General features: G+C 44.1%; 1 protein-coding gene across 2 annotated transcripts in view; it reads left to right on the top strand.

Annotated features, from left to right (window-relative positions):
- Nucleotides 1–6,877, top strand: part of METTL21C (methyltransferase 21C, AARS1 lysine) — a 63,437-nt gene extending 56,560 nt beyond the window's left edge. Inside the window, exons 4-5 of one of the 2 annotated variants that reach the window (XM_073614453.1) lie at nucleotides 1,909–2,026; nucleotides 2,177–6,877. In XM_073614453.1, coding sequence (XP_073470554.1) covers nucleotides 1,909–2,026; nucleotides 2,177–2,571 — 513 coding nt within the window. In that variant the 3' untranslated portion in view covers nucleotides 2,572–6,877. The remainder of the gene's footprint in view (nucleotides 1–1,908; nucleotides 2,027–2,176) is intronic. The other variant, XM_073614452.1, reaches the window with a different exon arrangement.
- The last annotated feature ends 6,630 nt before the right edge of the window (nucleotides 6,878–13,507 follow it).

Here is a 13,507-nt window from a genome sequence, read left to right as displayed (position 1 = left end):
CGGCGTCCGGTTGGTTCTTCTCCGCTCTCTCTGGCCTCTTCTCCCGGTGTTCCAGTTCTTCTGCCGGATCCTCCGCTGTCTTCATGCCGCTCTTTTGCCAGCGGAGGTCCGGACTTCTGGGCTTCTTGTCTTCTTCCCTCTTCTCTTCTCCAGATGTTGACACGACGCTCTCTCCGGCTGGACTGCTCTCTGAGCGCTCCGCTGTGACTTATATAGGCGGAGACCCCGCCCCCTTATGCCATCACAGTCCCTGGGCATGCTGGGACTGTGACGTTTTAGGGGGCGTGGTCACCGGGTGATGTTGACCATGCTCCCTAAAACGAATCCTTCCTATTAAAGGAAGATATAAAGTGACAGGTGCTAAAATGACATAAGTGCAGGAGATTACATGAGTGCAAGGAAATGTATATGTATGTGTACATCAATATGCAAACAGAAATAAAATCACAAAAACTAATCCTTCCTATTATAGGAAGATATAAAGTGAGAGGTGCTTAAATAAGATGTGTGCAAAGAAATATATGTATCTATATACCTAAATATGCAAACAAAAATACAATCATAAGTGTACTACAAAGTTGCTAGCAAACTGTGCAAAATGTGCATAACCGTATTGAAGTTATCTATTAAAAGTCAAAAGTAAATGTCCATATAAAGTGACACAGTGCTCCATCCAATTGGTGAAGATCCTCTATAAAATAAAACATGAACAAAACGTGCTGGTTTTGTTGATAGGGTTCCCCTTTGTGTTTTCACTCACCAGAGCGCCCCCCCCCTGCAGGGGTACAAGCGTGAAGTGTTGATCCCAATTCCGGGGTTACAAAATCCCTCCAGTTCCCAATTTCAGAGTACGGGACCGTCCACGGGCGCAGAAAAGGGAAGGAGACTCCACTGTCCCCTCTCTCAACGCAGTTCCCGGCCAGGCATCCATGTATATATGTTTTAAAAAAGAAGAAAAAACGATCCGCATAGCGTAACTCCGTCTAACTTCTTTTATTAAAAATTAATTAAAAATGAATCCAAGGAATGAAAGTTAAAAAGGAGAGGGGAGAGGGAGCTCGCAGACTCGCATACTCTCCAAACATCGCAGGGAAGCAACTCTTTCCTGAATCGGAGCTTGCGTTCCACCGATCGTGAAAATGATATATATTGCTCTCACATGTACTTTACGCATTTTTACATGCTACTGGTTCATCTAATGTTTCTTCCTGGTGTGCTCCCTGGTATACTTCCTGGAGTCTGGTATCTGACATCCAGGGCCGGGACAAGGTCATCCAGCATCCAGGGCAAAGACGCCAAGCCACGTCCCCGGGTTCATGATGTGCAAGCTTAGGGGCTCTTACACCCAGCAGTCGCTTGTTAAATCATTGCTGCTCTCGCTACTCCTGTTAGCCTTGCAACAGAAGCAAGGTGCCCCAATCTCTACAGCAAACTATTGCACCCTGGGCAACTGTCCCTTCCGCCCACCCCTTGTCCTGGCCCTGCTGACATCACACCCACCTAGAGGGGTCTGCTGTAACACGACTGACAACCTGGTATACTGACACCTCCTGGATACTTGACAAATGTTCTCATATATTCATTTTACATGTGACTGCAATATATCATTTTCATTTGTATTCAGTTTTAATAAATACTACACTAATAATGGCGCTCTCTCTCCCTCTTTCTTTTTTTTTTTTTTGGTGTTTAAATGTTCTACTTTTATGGACTAATTTTTCCTTGTTTGTGTTATATGATTTAAATTTGTGCGCTACAACCATTTTGCATCTGGGTGTGTATTTTACATAGCTGACAATATTCAGGTAATGAGTGCAATTTTTTTATTTTAACAAAAGCACTTCCTGGTGAACTAAAGTGTATTCAGACTTCCTGTGTATGTCACTTGTTACTGTTACTCTCTTGCAGGCCAAGGCATTATGTTATTTCTTGGAAGAAAACCAAGATGAATTTGACTTGAGAAACAAGAAGGTTCTTGAAATCGGCTCTGGAACAGGACTGGTATCGATTGTTGCATGCATCTTAGGTCTGTGACTGGTCTACTGTTTGGTGTGCTTAAACTAACTACAGATGAAATTATATATAAACTTTAAGCAATTTTTATTAGAGATTTCTTGCTTCAACATGCGTTACTAACACTTGTACAGTACAGTATGATACCAATTTCCTCTTCCAGGAGCTCACGTCCTAGCAACTGACTTACCCAATGTACTTGGCAATCTGAGATTTAATGTGGCAAGAAACACAAGAGGGCGCTCTTTGCATATGCCTGAAGTGAAAGAACTGGTATGGGGTCAAGACCTTGAATCCAACTACCCCAAAATCACTTGTGCATATGATTATATTCTTGCGGCAGATGTAGTCTACCACCATACCTGTCTGGACCTTCTTCTGGAAACTATGAAACACCTGTGCCAGCCTGGAACACAGTTAATTTGGGCTAATAAATTCAGATTTAATACTGATTTCGATTTTTTAGCAAAGTTTAACAAGTCTTTTCAGACAGAAGTGCTGGCAGAGTTCCCAGATTTAGAGGTTAAAATCTTCAAAGCGAGACATAAAATAGATTAGATATACATGGCAGATCATTTATTCATTAAGATTGTGCATATTTTTAAATGACTTGTGTTTGTTGCAGAGTTTGCAGTAATAACTGCCGGAAACACCAGTAGCTGAATTTCTTATAAGTACCTAACTTAAAGTAGAAAGAATCAGACCATTATTGCATCATGAATTAAGAGTTACAATTCACTAAATTAATACTTCATTTTAAATCACTTTCATTGCAAGTTTTTCTAGATTTTTAAAGTTGAATTTATGGGCACTGGCAAAATTTGACATAAATGATGCAATCTATCACAGCAGTTTTTGCTTTTTCATTTTATTACCATAACTGTATTCCCTGTTTATTATCTTGTCCTTCCTGTAACAGGGTGACAAAGGTGTTCATTTGACAGTAAAATTACTACCGTATTGTTATCCTGTTGACAGGGCAGTTTTAGATGGACATGTAGTCTCAAATAGACTCTAAAAATATAACAAACTTATTAAAGACCAAATCTAGTCAACAGTTTTGGAAGTGTGTCTATACCTAAAAAAATGTTTTAATGTATTGCAGTTTATTGGCCTTAGATGTGATGGCTGCGTTCAGGCAGAGTTCATTTTCAGCAAGTACAGAAAATACCTGTTGATCTTGCCAGAAATGCAGTGTCCTTGTCAATTCCTTTGAGCTGAAAAAAGGCACAAACATCCTTATTCTTATTGTGTAAACTAGCAGTCCCCTCAGTCCTCCATGTAATGGAACTAGACAAAGATTGATATGTTTAACCACTTGCCTACTGGGTACTTTCACCCCCTTTCTGCCCAGTCCAATTTCCAGCTTTCACCGTTGTTACACTTTGAACGACAATTGCTTGGTCATGCAACACTGTACCCATATGAAATTTTTATCACTTTTTTTGAGATGGAGCCTTCTGGTGGCATTTAATCATTTGCTTAAAAAATTTCTGTTAAATTTTTTTACAAATAAGTAATTTTTCTTCTTCACTGATGTGCGCTGATGAGGCGGCACTGATGGACACTGATTGGCACTGATGGGGCTGCACTGATGAGCAGTGTAAATGCTGTCACAGGATAGCTGGTTATCAGCTTTCTTTTCCTCGCACCCATGACAGTTCTAATAACCGGCATTTGTTTACACGGGATAAACTATGATTGGACACAGCTAATCACATGGTAAAGGGCTGCTGTGATTGGCCCTTTACCTTGATCTGTGATCAGCTGTCACAGAGCATGCCCTGGGGGTGCACGGGGGGGCAGGGTTCTGGGAGAATGTCATTAGATGCCCTCCCAGAACTGGATGACCTCGCTGCAGCCTTCTTTCAGCTATGGAGCGGTTGGCAAGTGGTTAAAGTCCAGCCTGTCTCACACTTTTGCTATCTCCACCAATTGAGAAATGAGTGTAGACATGGTGAGGGTTATTTACTAAAACTGCAGAGTGCAAAATCTGGTGCAGCTCTGCATAGAAACCAACCAGTTTCTAGATTTTATTGTCAAAGCTTAATCGAACAAACTGAATTTAGAAGCTGATTGGCTACCATGCACAGCTGCACCAGATTCTGAGTTCACCAGTTTTAGTAAATCTACCCCGCTGGGACAGGAAATTTGTTATTTGCAGAATCACCAGCAATAATATGAAAATAAAGGAAAAAGCATAAAAAAACCAAACAAATGCAGCAACCTCGTCTGGACTAATAACCTGCAATATTACATTTTTTTCCTTTTGGTTTTATCTATGCTTTAAGCAGTTACAGCAATAGGTTTTCTTTTGGATAAGGTTTAAGGTATATGAAAAAGCTGACCATTGTAAGCACCCCTGTGAATTTGTCCAAACCTGTGTAACTGTCATTTTTGCCGGCTCAGCTTGGTCTGCATGTAAATGTGGAGGAAAATATAAATAAAAGCATGTGAATTAACAAAAGATACACAGTACATACACTAAATAGCATCATTATCAGTTATTTCCATACAGATTCCAGAATACAATATTTTTTTTACCATCGTGAGCCTTTAAATTAAAGGCTCAGTCTAATTCCACTTTGAACAAGATTCATTTTAAAGTGAAATTTTACAAATGAAATTAAAGTCCTGTCCATTGCATTGCAAGGATTTAGGTAAACTTCACTGCATACCTGTTCCTGCTGTGAGCTCTGCCTGCTATAATCACTCAATTAGTATGTGTCACAATAACATGTACAGGAAATTTCTGTGTATAAAGAACACCTTATGTTGCCATTTTTGTCATCTTATACATTGATAAAAGTTTCAAACTAAAATGAAAAGGAAAAAATGTAAATATCAATAAATTATAAAATTGCTCATATTTAAGTTGTATATAGGTTGTATCAGCGCATTAGGGCTCATTCACACCAACGCTGTTTCTTAACACGTATTATGTCACACATTAATTATGTCACATTATGTCACACATGTGTAATTTCAGTGGATCACCAACACACCACAACAGACCTAAAATGGACATGAACCATTTGTTCTGACATGGCACATGGTAGCGCACTACCGCTTGCTCTGGTACGCTGCAACACGTCTGTAAAATTTCATTTGAAAATTGCTGTCTCTGTAATCGTAAAACTGTTGCTTCCTTGCAGGGTGTACAGTATGCATGCAGAGTCCACAGCATATATGTTGCCGTGAACCTAGAAAGCAAGAGTAACCATTATTTATGTACATGAAAGGGTTAGAAAAAGGGAGATCTTAAAAGTGTTGAAGACTAAGGTTACTGGTGTTCTTCTGACTTCCAGTATTCAGTAAAAATGTAAATGCATTGGTGGATTTGTATAGCATCCATCCTGAATATGTACATAGATATGTGTACATGCAGTCATTGTTGCTTGCTTTCAAATTCTCCATGTGCTTATAATTCATTATGGAGACTCAGCTTGCTAAAGATAGGGTCTCCAGTATCTAGAGATTGGAGCTCTGGCTGAGATCCGACAATGCCTGACCTAGTCAAATTTGATGTTTTTTATGAAGCCGAGAACATGGAGAGAATTGCAACTTTGGAGGAACCAACAATTTGTGGCTGCATCTTGCAGTAGGCTGTAAATACTTTAATCCAAAAAGGCTGTAACTATTCACATCTCCATCATATATGGAGGTGTGTTCCTTATGATTGTAGGAATCTGTAGCAGGCATCAGAGGAGGGGAACAAACACCAAAGAGTAATAGGACACCTGTACCATTGGCAGAGTATTTTATAATTTATCTCCTGGAAATTATGTGATTTGAAGAAAGTGTGAGTCAGTACGTGCACCTTGGATCGCTCCTCCTCTCATCGGCCATTGCCAGTTTCCTCCTCCCATTCTGCCTTTTTAGGCCATCTTCCTTATAAGTGAATATACTGAGGTCAGTGTCCTGGTAACTCCTCCCTCAGCAAAGTGGAGTTACTCCACCTGTGAGAGGGTGATGGATTGGATTACAAACGATCTGATGAAATCTGATGGTTGGCTGGCTTGGTATCAAGCTTTCATATTAGTTTGGAAGTCAGGTCTTTAATGGTCTCAGAGGGTACGTTGTGCTGGAGTCAAAATGTGATGTATCTGGGTGATTGGAGAATGTTTCAAGTTCAGGATGGTGGTAGAGGCCATGGTGGGAGAAAACCAGGTATTAGTAAAGATGGGGATGAGAGGTCCAGGGCGTGTGGGGAGATCAAGGGTGAATAGAAGGCGATCCCAACATTTTAGTAGAGAGGCTAGGAAGAAGACAGCATTGGTTGGGGCCTTATACTTGGTTCAAACTATGGCAATACTTTCAGAGGTCAGGAGATATTTTTCTTGCCAAGACAGAGAATCTTGTGATCTTCTGCATGGAAGCAATTGTCAAAGTCTGGCAGACCTGCTCTACCCATTTGTTTAGTTCTGGACAATGTGTTGATATTTATTCAGAGAGGTTTATATCCCCAAATACATTTTATGGCTGCAGATCTGTTTAACGTAAGAGGGTGTGGTCATGTGATAGGGACTGCCTAAAACATACACTAAAGTCATAGAAAGACGTTCACCTTGAGGGCTTTAACTGAGGGTGAAATTAGAAAGGAAAGTGTCAGAGGGTTCCAAAACAAGACCTACTACATGGAAAGTAGGTCTTGTGACATTAAAACTTTTGTACCATTGACCTAGAAAAATGCAAGCAGGTAAAGATTTTATTTTTTCCTCAAGCTTCCTAGTATGCATATGAGATTTAATTCAGCATAATAGCCAGTCAGCTAGCCTTTTCAGAAGGTCAACAATGGCTGTCAACGTAGTTCTCTCTTGAGTAATATATTTGTAGGTAATTATGTAGCTCATTATGCCTTTTTTCATACAAGTTTTTTCTTGGGGGCGGGGGGGGGGGGGGGGTTCTACCTCTTTAAAGGAGTTGTAAAGTCTCGTGGTTTTACACCTTAATGCACTCTATGCATTGAGGTAAAAAACCTTCTGTGCTGCAGCCGGAACCTGATCATTGCAGCGACGAGCACAAACCCAGCAGCTCCAGCTGCTGTCTCGGGTCCTCAATGGAATGATTGATAGCAGCAGCAGCCATTGGCTACCGCTGCTGTCAATTAAATCCAGTGACACAGGAGCCGGGGGCGGGGCCGAGTCCTGCTGTGTGTGTCAATTGATGCAGCAGTAGATATCGGGAGCGTGCCCGCACAAGTGTCCCCATGGAAAGCGGCTCTTCGTGGGAGCACTCGATGAAGAGAAAGAGCCAGAAAAGGAAGTTCAGGGCCGCTTTGTGCAAAACCCTTGCACAGAGCAGGTAAGTATAACATGTTTGTTATTTTTTTAAAAAGAAACGCAGTTACACTTACCGGTAACGTCTTTTCCAAGAGTCTTTCAGGACAGCCACCTTTGAGAGACCTCGGCTCTTCCCTTATTAGGAAACACCGCCTCCAATAGAGATTAAAGCCATGCGCCCCACCGACCCTTCAGTTCTCCACGAGTACCTCCGGCCAGCTAGGGAGATACAAGAACATGTCATACCAACCTTCAATTTCCTGATGACCTTATTATATATATATAAATAGTGCAGCGCTGTGTGATTAAATACTCAATATCACCATACCATAATTGCTAAAAATAGAATATAAAGTGATATATGTAAAATAAATAAATAATTGTTTCATAAATATTCAACATCAAATGATATGTACATCACAGAACAATAATAACAGTGCTCCAAACAAAATCCCAGTACAAAGTGATAAAAAATGCTTATATTAAGCAAGTCCACAGTGAAAGAAGTTGATAATTAAGTTCAATGATATCCAATATTGTGACTGTGTGATGGTGCTCCAAACAATGACAAGTGCTCCCCCCTGTGTGATTGTGCTTACCTCATGGTATGTGACCGCACAACTAAGTTTGGTCTGGAAAAGCAGCTGAATCACCTCTGGGCTCCTTGTAATGGTCTCTGTGGAATCCCCAGGTAAATCCAATGATGCTTACCTCGGTTCAAAAATTAAAAAGAGGCTGGATAGTCTAATATCGTTTAGACATCATATTTATTGGAGATAAAAACGTCAGGGTACTCACACTTTTATGGTGCTTCCAGTGCACCAAACTACAGCAAACAGACAGTAAAAATCCAATGCAAAAGTCTTGAAAACTTGTGTAACAGCAGCTGCTCAGAGATTGTGTGTGCTGACTCCTCCACCGTCCTGGTCCCTCCCCTACATGTGGTGACACAGGGCTTGTCATATGTCTTCCTCAGGGGCATATCTCCCTGAGGTGAGCACAATCACATAGGGGGGGGGAGCACGTGTTCGAAGTCACCTTATCATTGGAGCACATCACACAGTCACAATATTGAATATCATTGAACTTCATTATCAACTTCTTTCACTGTGGACTTGCTTAATACAAGCATTTTTATCACTTTGTACTGGAATTTCGTTTGGAGCACTCTTATTATTGTTCTGTGAAGCACATATCATTTAATGTTGTATATTTATGAATCTATTATTTATTTATTTTACATACAGCACTTTATATTCTATTTTTAGCGATTATGGTATGGTGATATTGAGGATTTAATCACATAGCGCTGCATTATTTATCTATATATTTAAATTTAGCACTAATTATGGGAGTGTGATCAATGCCAGCTGCTGTATATAATGGTCTTTCATCTTATTATATATAATATATATATATATATATATATATATATATATATATATATATATATATATATATATATATATATATATATATATATACCACAACACATGGTTAGTTGTGTTTATGGTTTGGATATATCTCTGGTAGCTCGCAAGATTCTTTGTTTATCCTGAAGATCTTATGTCAGAATCTTCCAGTGATGAACCCTTATTTGGGTGGGTAGCGGTGCTGTCCTGAAAGACTCTTGGAAAAGACGTTACCGGTAAGTGTAACTTTGATTTTCCCCCCTCCGTCTTTCGGGACAGTCATCTTTGAGAGGATAAACAAGCACTTACCCTAGGGTGGGACTACCGCTTGAAGAACTTTACGGCCGAAGGCCTGGCCTTAAGCAGATAACAGATCCAACCTGTAGTGCTTAACAAAGGTGATAAAGCTTGACCACATTGCCGCCCTACAGATTTGCTCCGGTGTAGCACCAACCCACTATGCCTGCAATGCCGCCATAGCCCTAGTGGAATGGGCCCTGATACCTTCCGGGACCTCCATTCCCTTGACTACATACAGTATGTCTGACTAATAGCTAACTTCGGCCATCTTACTATCGTATGCCTAGAGGCTTTTGACCCCCTCCTAGCCACTGAAAATGAAACAAGAAAAGAATCAGACTTCCTGAACTGTTTCGTACTATCCAAGTACTTTAGGATACACCTTCTAATGTCTAGCCTGTGAAAAAATGTTTCTTTTCTCTTACAGGATTCAAACAAAAAGTAGGCAAAACGATTTCTTGGCTTTTGTGGAATTTAGAAGCCATTTCTTAAACACCACTCGATCTGGAAAAATTTGAGGAAAGGGCGCCCTAATCGAGAGGGCTTTCAGCTTACTAACCCGCCTTGCGGTAGTGAAAAAACTGTCTTGAGAGTTAGCAACTTGACTGCACAAGACTCCATTAGCTCTAAGGGTTCCCCTGTAAGAGCCTGTAACACCAGGGAGAGATCCCACATAGAGAAGGGTGGGGGAATGCTTACTGGTCTCTGCCTGCTTGGGCTTTAAAGAACCTTGCTATCCAGGGGTTCACCGCTAGCTGTTTCTCCAGAAAAACACTCAAAGCAGAAACCTGGCCCTTCAGAGTGCTAAGGGCCAGCCCCTTGTCTGCCCCACTATGCAGGAATTCCAGTTTTGCCACTGGGCTGTGTATGTTAAAGGAACTTTCTGCACACCAAGTATTAAACAGTTTCCACATTTTTGGAGCTTTCTCAGTACTGCGGGTAATAGTGCGGGATGGGGGAAGGCATAACACCTGGTAAAACGCCAGCTTTGAGAGCGCGTCCACCCCGATTGCCCCATCCCATCTGTTCAGGGAGAAGAAAAGGCGAGATTTCGCATTCTCCCTCGAAGCGAAGAGGTCCACACATGCGACCCCCCCATCTTCGAGTGATCATCTTGTAGACGTCCTGATTCAAGACCCAGTCGCACTCCCTCAGCATCTTCCTGCTGAGGAAGTCTGCCAGCTGGTTCAACTCCCCTTTCAAATGCACCACTGAGAGGGATAGCACCGTGGCTTCGGCCCACATGAAGATTGCTTCCGCCAGGACCCACAAAGAACTGCTCCTGGTGCCCCCCTGTCGGTTGATATAGGCAATCGCCGAGGAGTTGTCCAAGCGAACCTGTACGTGTTGTCCCTGGAGCTCTTGCTGGAAGGCTCTAAGGGCAAGTGCAATTGCCCTCAACTCCCTCCAATTCGAGGACCTCTTCGAGTCCTCTGCTTTCCAAGAACCCTGCACCAGCTGCGGACCTAGGTGCGCACCCCAACCAGTGCCACTTGCATCTGTCGTGATGGTCCTGGAAACTGGCAGAACCCACTCCAGCCCACGAGACACGTTTGCCATCTAACTCCACCACCACAGAGACCTCTTTACCTGTCTTGGTACTTGTACTGGCGAGTCCAAGGACCTCTGGTCCCATACCTCTAGGATGAAACACTGCAACAGGCGAAAGTGTAGGCCTGCCCTCTGCTCTGCAGGGAGGGCAGCCGTCAGTAAGCCTAGGGCTGACATTGCCTGTCTTATCGAGACCTGGCGACTGCAATAAAATTGCCTTGTCCACTTTTTGGATTTTTTCTTGAGGGAGAAAGACTTTCCGCTGAGTTGAATCCAGTTTGTAACCTAAAACGGTGACCCTCTGGGATGAGACCAGGTTGGATGTTTCTAGGTTCAAGAGCCACCCTAGGTTTTCCAAGAGGCTTCTTTCTACCTGCAGATCTTGGACCAACTGCTCCGGGGAGGGAGAAAACAGGAGCAGATCGTCCAGATATGCGATCACGGAAATGCCTCTGAGTCGCAAAAAGGGCAGGGTCTCCACCATGACTTTTGTGAAGATGCAGGGGGAAGAGGATAGGCCACAAGGATGAGCCCGGAACTGCAGATGGACTGTCTTCTCCCTGGTCCTTACTGCCAACCTGAGACATTTTTTACTGCCCTCTGTAATGGGAACAAATAGGTAGGCGTCTCTTAAGTCTATGGACGCCATGTAGCAGTCCGGAGAGAGCAGCGCCTTCACTGAGAAGACTGAGTCCATTCAGAACCTCCTGTAGGTTACCGAGCGATTGAGAGGTTTCAGTTTTAGAATGAGCCTGAACTTGCCTGAGGGTTTGCGTACCACAAAGACGTGGGAATAGAACCCTCTGCCTACTTCCCCTGCTGGAACCCACACCACTACTTCCTGTTGCTCCAGTTCTTCCAGGGAGGATAAAAGAGCAAACACCTTCTCTGTACACCTTGAAAGCTCTGTGACAAGAAGCCTTCGTTGGGGAGAACAAAAAATTCCAATGAAAATTCCAGCCGGTACCCCTCCTTACAATTTCCAGAACAAACTTATTGGAGATGACCCACTCCCAATGTGGAAGGAAAGCCCCCAGTCTTCCTCCCACCATGGTCAACCCATCATTAGTTCTTTTGGGGCTTTTCAGGAGGGCGAAAAATCGCCCCCCCCTGTCCTTGTGCCCCCAAACCTTTTTCTGCCCCTCAACCCTCAGGGCCACAAACCTCTTTTGTGGGCGAGACTTTCAGACTTAGTCTGTTCCCCAAACTTTCTCTTGATGGGAAAGACCTTCTTTTTGTCAGCCGTCCGATCTAGAACGGCCTCCAGATCTGGACCGAACAATAAGTCCTCTGTAAGCGTAACCCTACAGAGTTTTACCTTGGACGCACTATCCCCCTGCCAAGTCTTAAGCCAGAGAGCTGTCCTAGCCGAGTTGGCCAGGGCTGAGGACCTTGTGGACACGCGTACTAACTCCGCCGAGGCATCTGCAATGTACGCTACCCCTCTCAAGAGCATGGGAATGTAAGACAGTATTGTTTCCTTCAGAGTCGCAGTTTCAATATGCACTTTTATCTGCGTCAGCCAATATTCCATGTTGCGGGCCACCACTGTGACCGCCATTGCAGGCCTGAAATTTCCTAGGGACTAGTCCCGGTCTTTTTCATGTCTTCAAAGGCCAGGTCTGTTTTTCTGGATACCTGGGAAAAGGCCACGTCCAGTCTAGGACACTTGTTCCAGACTGCCATGTCATCCTCCGCGAAAGGAAACCTTCACCCTTCCACCAGGACATCATGGACTGGAAAGACCCTCCTCTTCTGTTCCCCGAGACCCTCGTACATCTGCTTGTGAAGCAACAGCAACTTTTTCTCTTCCTAGATACCTAAGGTGGTGTGGATGGCTCCCAGGAGATTCTCCGCTTAGTCCAGGGAGAGCTTGTACTGAGAGGCTCTAGTGGACTCGCCATCTACCCCCTCTCCCTCCCCTAGGAAGGCTGAGGACACGCTATCATGTTCTTCCTCTACTACCTCACCGGTGCCCCCTAATACCCTTCCGCTGGGGGGGGGGGAGACTGCCGGCAGACCAGGTGCAAAGCTCTGCTGCGCTGGTGGAGGATTAACCTGGGGCTGCGAAAGCTGGAAACTAAAAAAAACGTCTTAAAGGACTGAAAGGTGCTAGAAAACTCCTTGACAGATGCCAAATCCATACCCTGCTCTACTGAGTGCTCCTTCACTAAGCCCTCAATGAACTCTTTACAAAGTGGTCCAGGATTCACCCATGGTGGACCTGCATGAGGGACACTTTTTCTTAGAGCTGTGTGGGGACTTGGATTTCTCTGTGGCCTTGCCCTGAAATGAAAGGATCCCAAGAAAAGAAACCATCAATGCCTGCCAGCACTACCACAGAATACCACCAGGAGTGCACCCCCTCCCCTCTGACCACCAATGAAGGGGGACACAGCCGTGGAGCTAACGGGAATATGGTAACCTTAGCATGGCTGGTGCTGCCATCACCAGGAGCAGATCAGGATGCCTCTGCTTTCGCCATCTCCCAGGAATAGTGGCACGCTGCCTTGAGTCATTTCTGCTGTCACTACAGCAATACAGAGCTCGCACCAGCCCTACATGCTGACCACTTTCACGTCCCGTGGCCAGAACCAGAAGCCCAGCCTCGAGCTCCACATTGGCCGCACAGAGCGAGGGGACCCGGCGCACTTCTCACAGCAGCCTCCCTGGGTAGCGGAAGAATGGGGCCCCCAGAGCTTCCACCTTCCCCAAGAGAAGCCAGGGCGTGCTACGGTGCCGCAACAGGTAACAAGCTCCCTAGCCCAGTAGTAGCAGCAAGCAAGAGGCCTCTGCCTCTTCCTTCCAGGAATACACCGGCCTCAGCCTCTCCAGCTGAACTGGCCCCGGTTTCTAGCGGTGTCTCCCCACCAGAGGAAATACCAGAACTGAAGGGCCGGTGGGGCATGGGGCTTAAATCTCTATTGGAGGCGGGGTTTCCTGAGAAGG

Source organism: Aquarana catesbeiana, linkage group LG02, assembly GCF_042186555.1.
Source record: "Aquarana catesbeiana isolate 2022-GZ linkage group LG02, ASM4218655v1, whole genome shotgun sequence".
In the NCBI taxonomy this organism is placed as follows: Eukaryota; Metazoa; Chordata; class Amphibia; order Anura; family Ranidae; genus Aquarana; species Aquarana catesbeiana.
The sequence above is the reverse complement of the archived record's forward strand: the minus strand, read 5'-3'. Positions and strand labels throughout refer to the sequence as shown.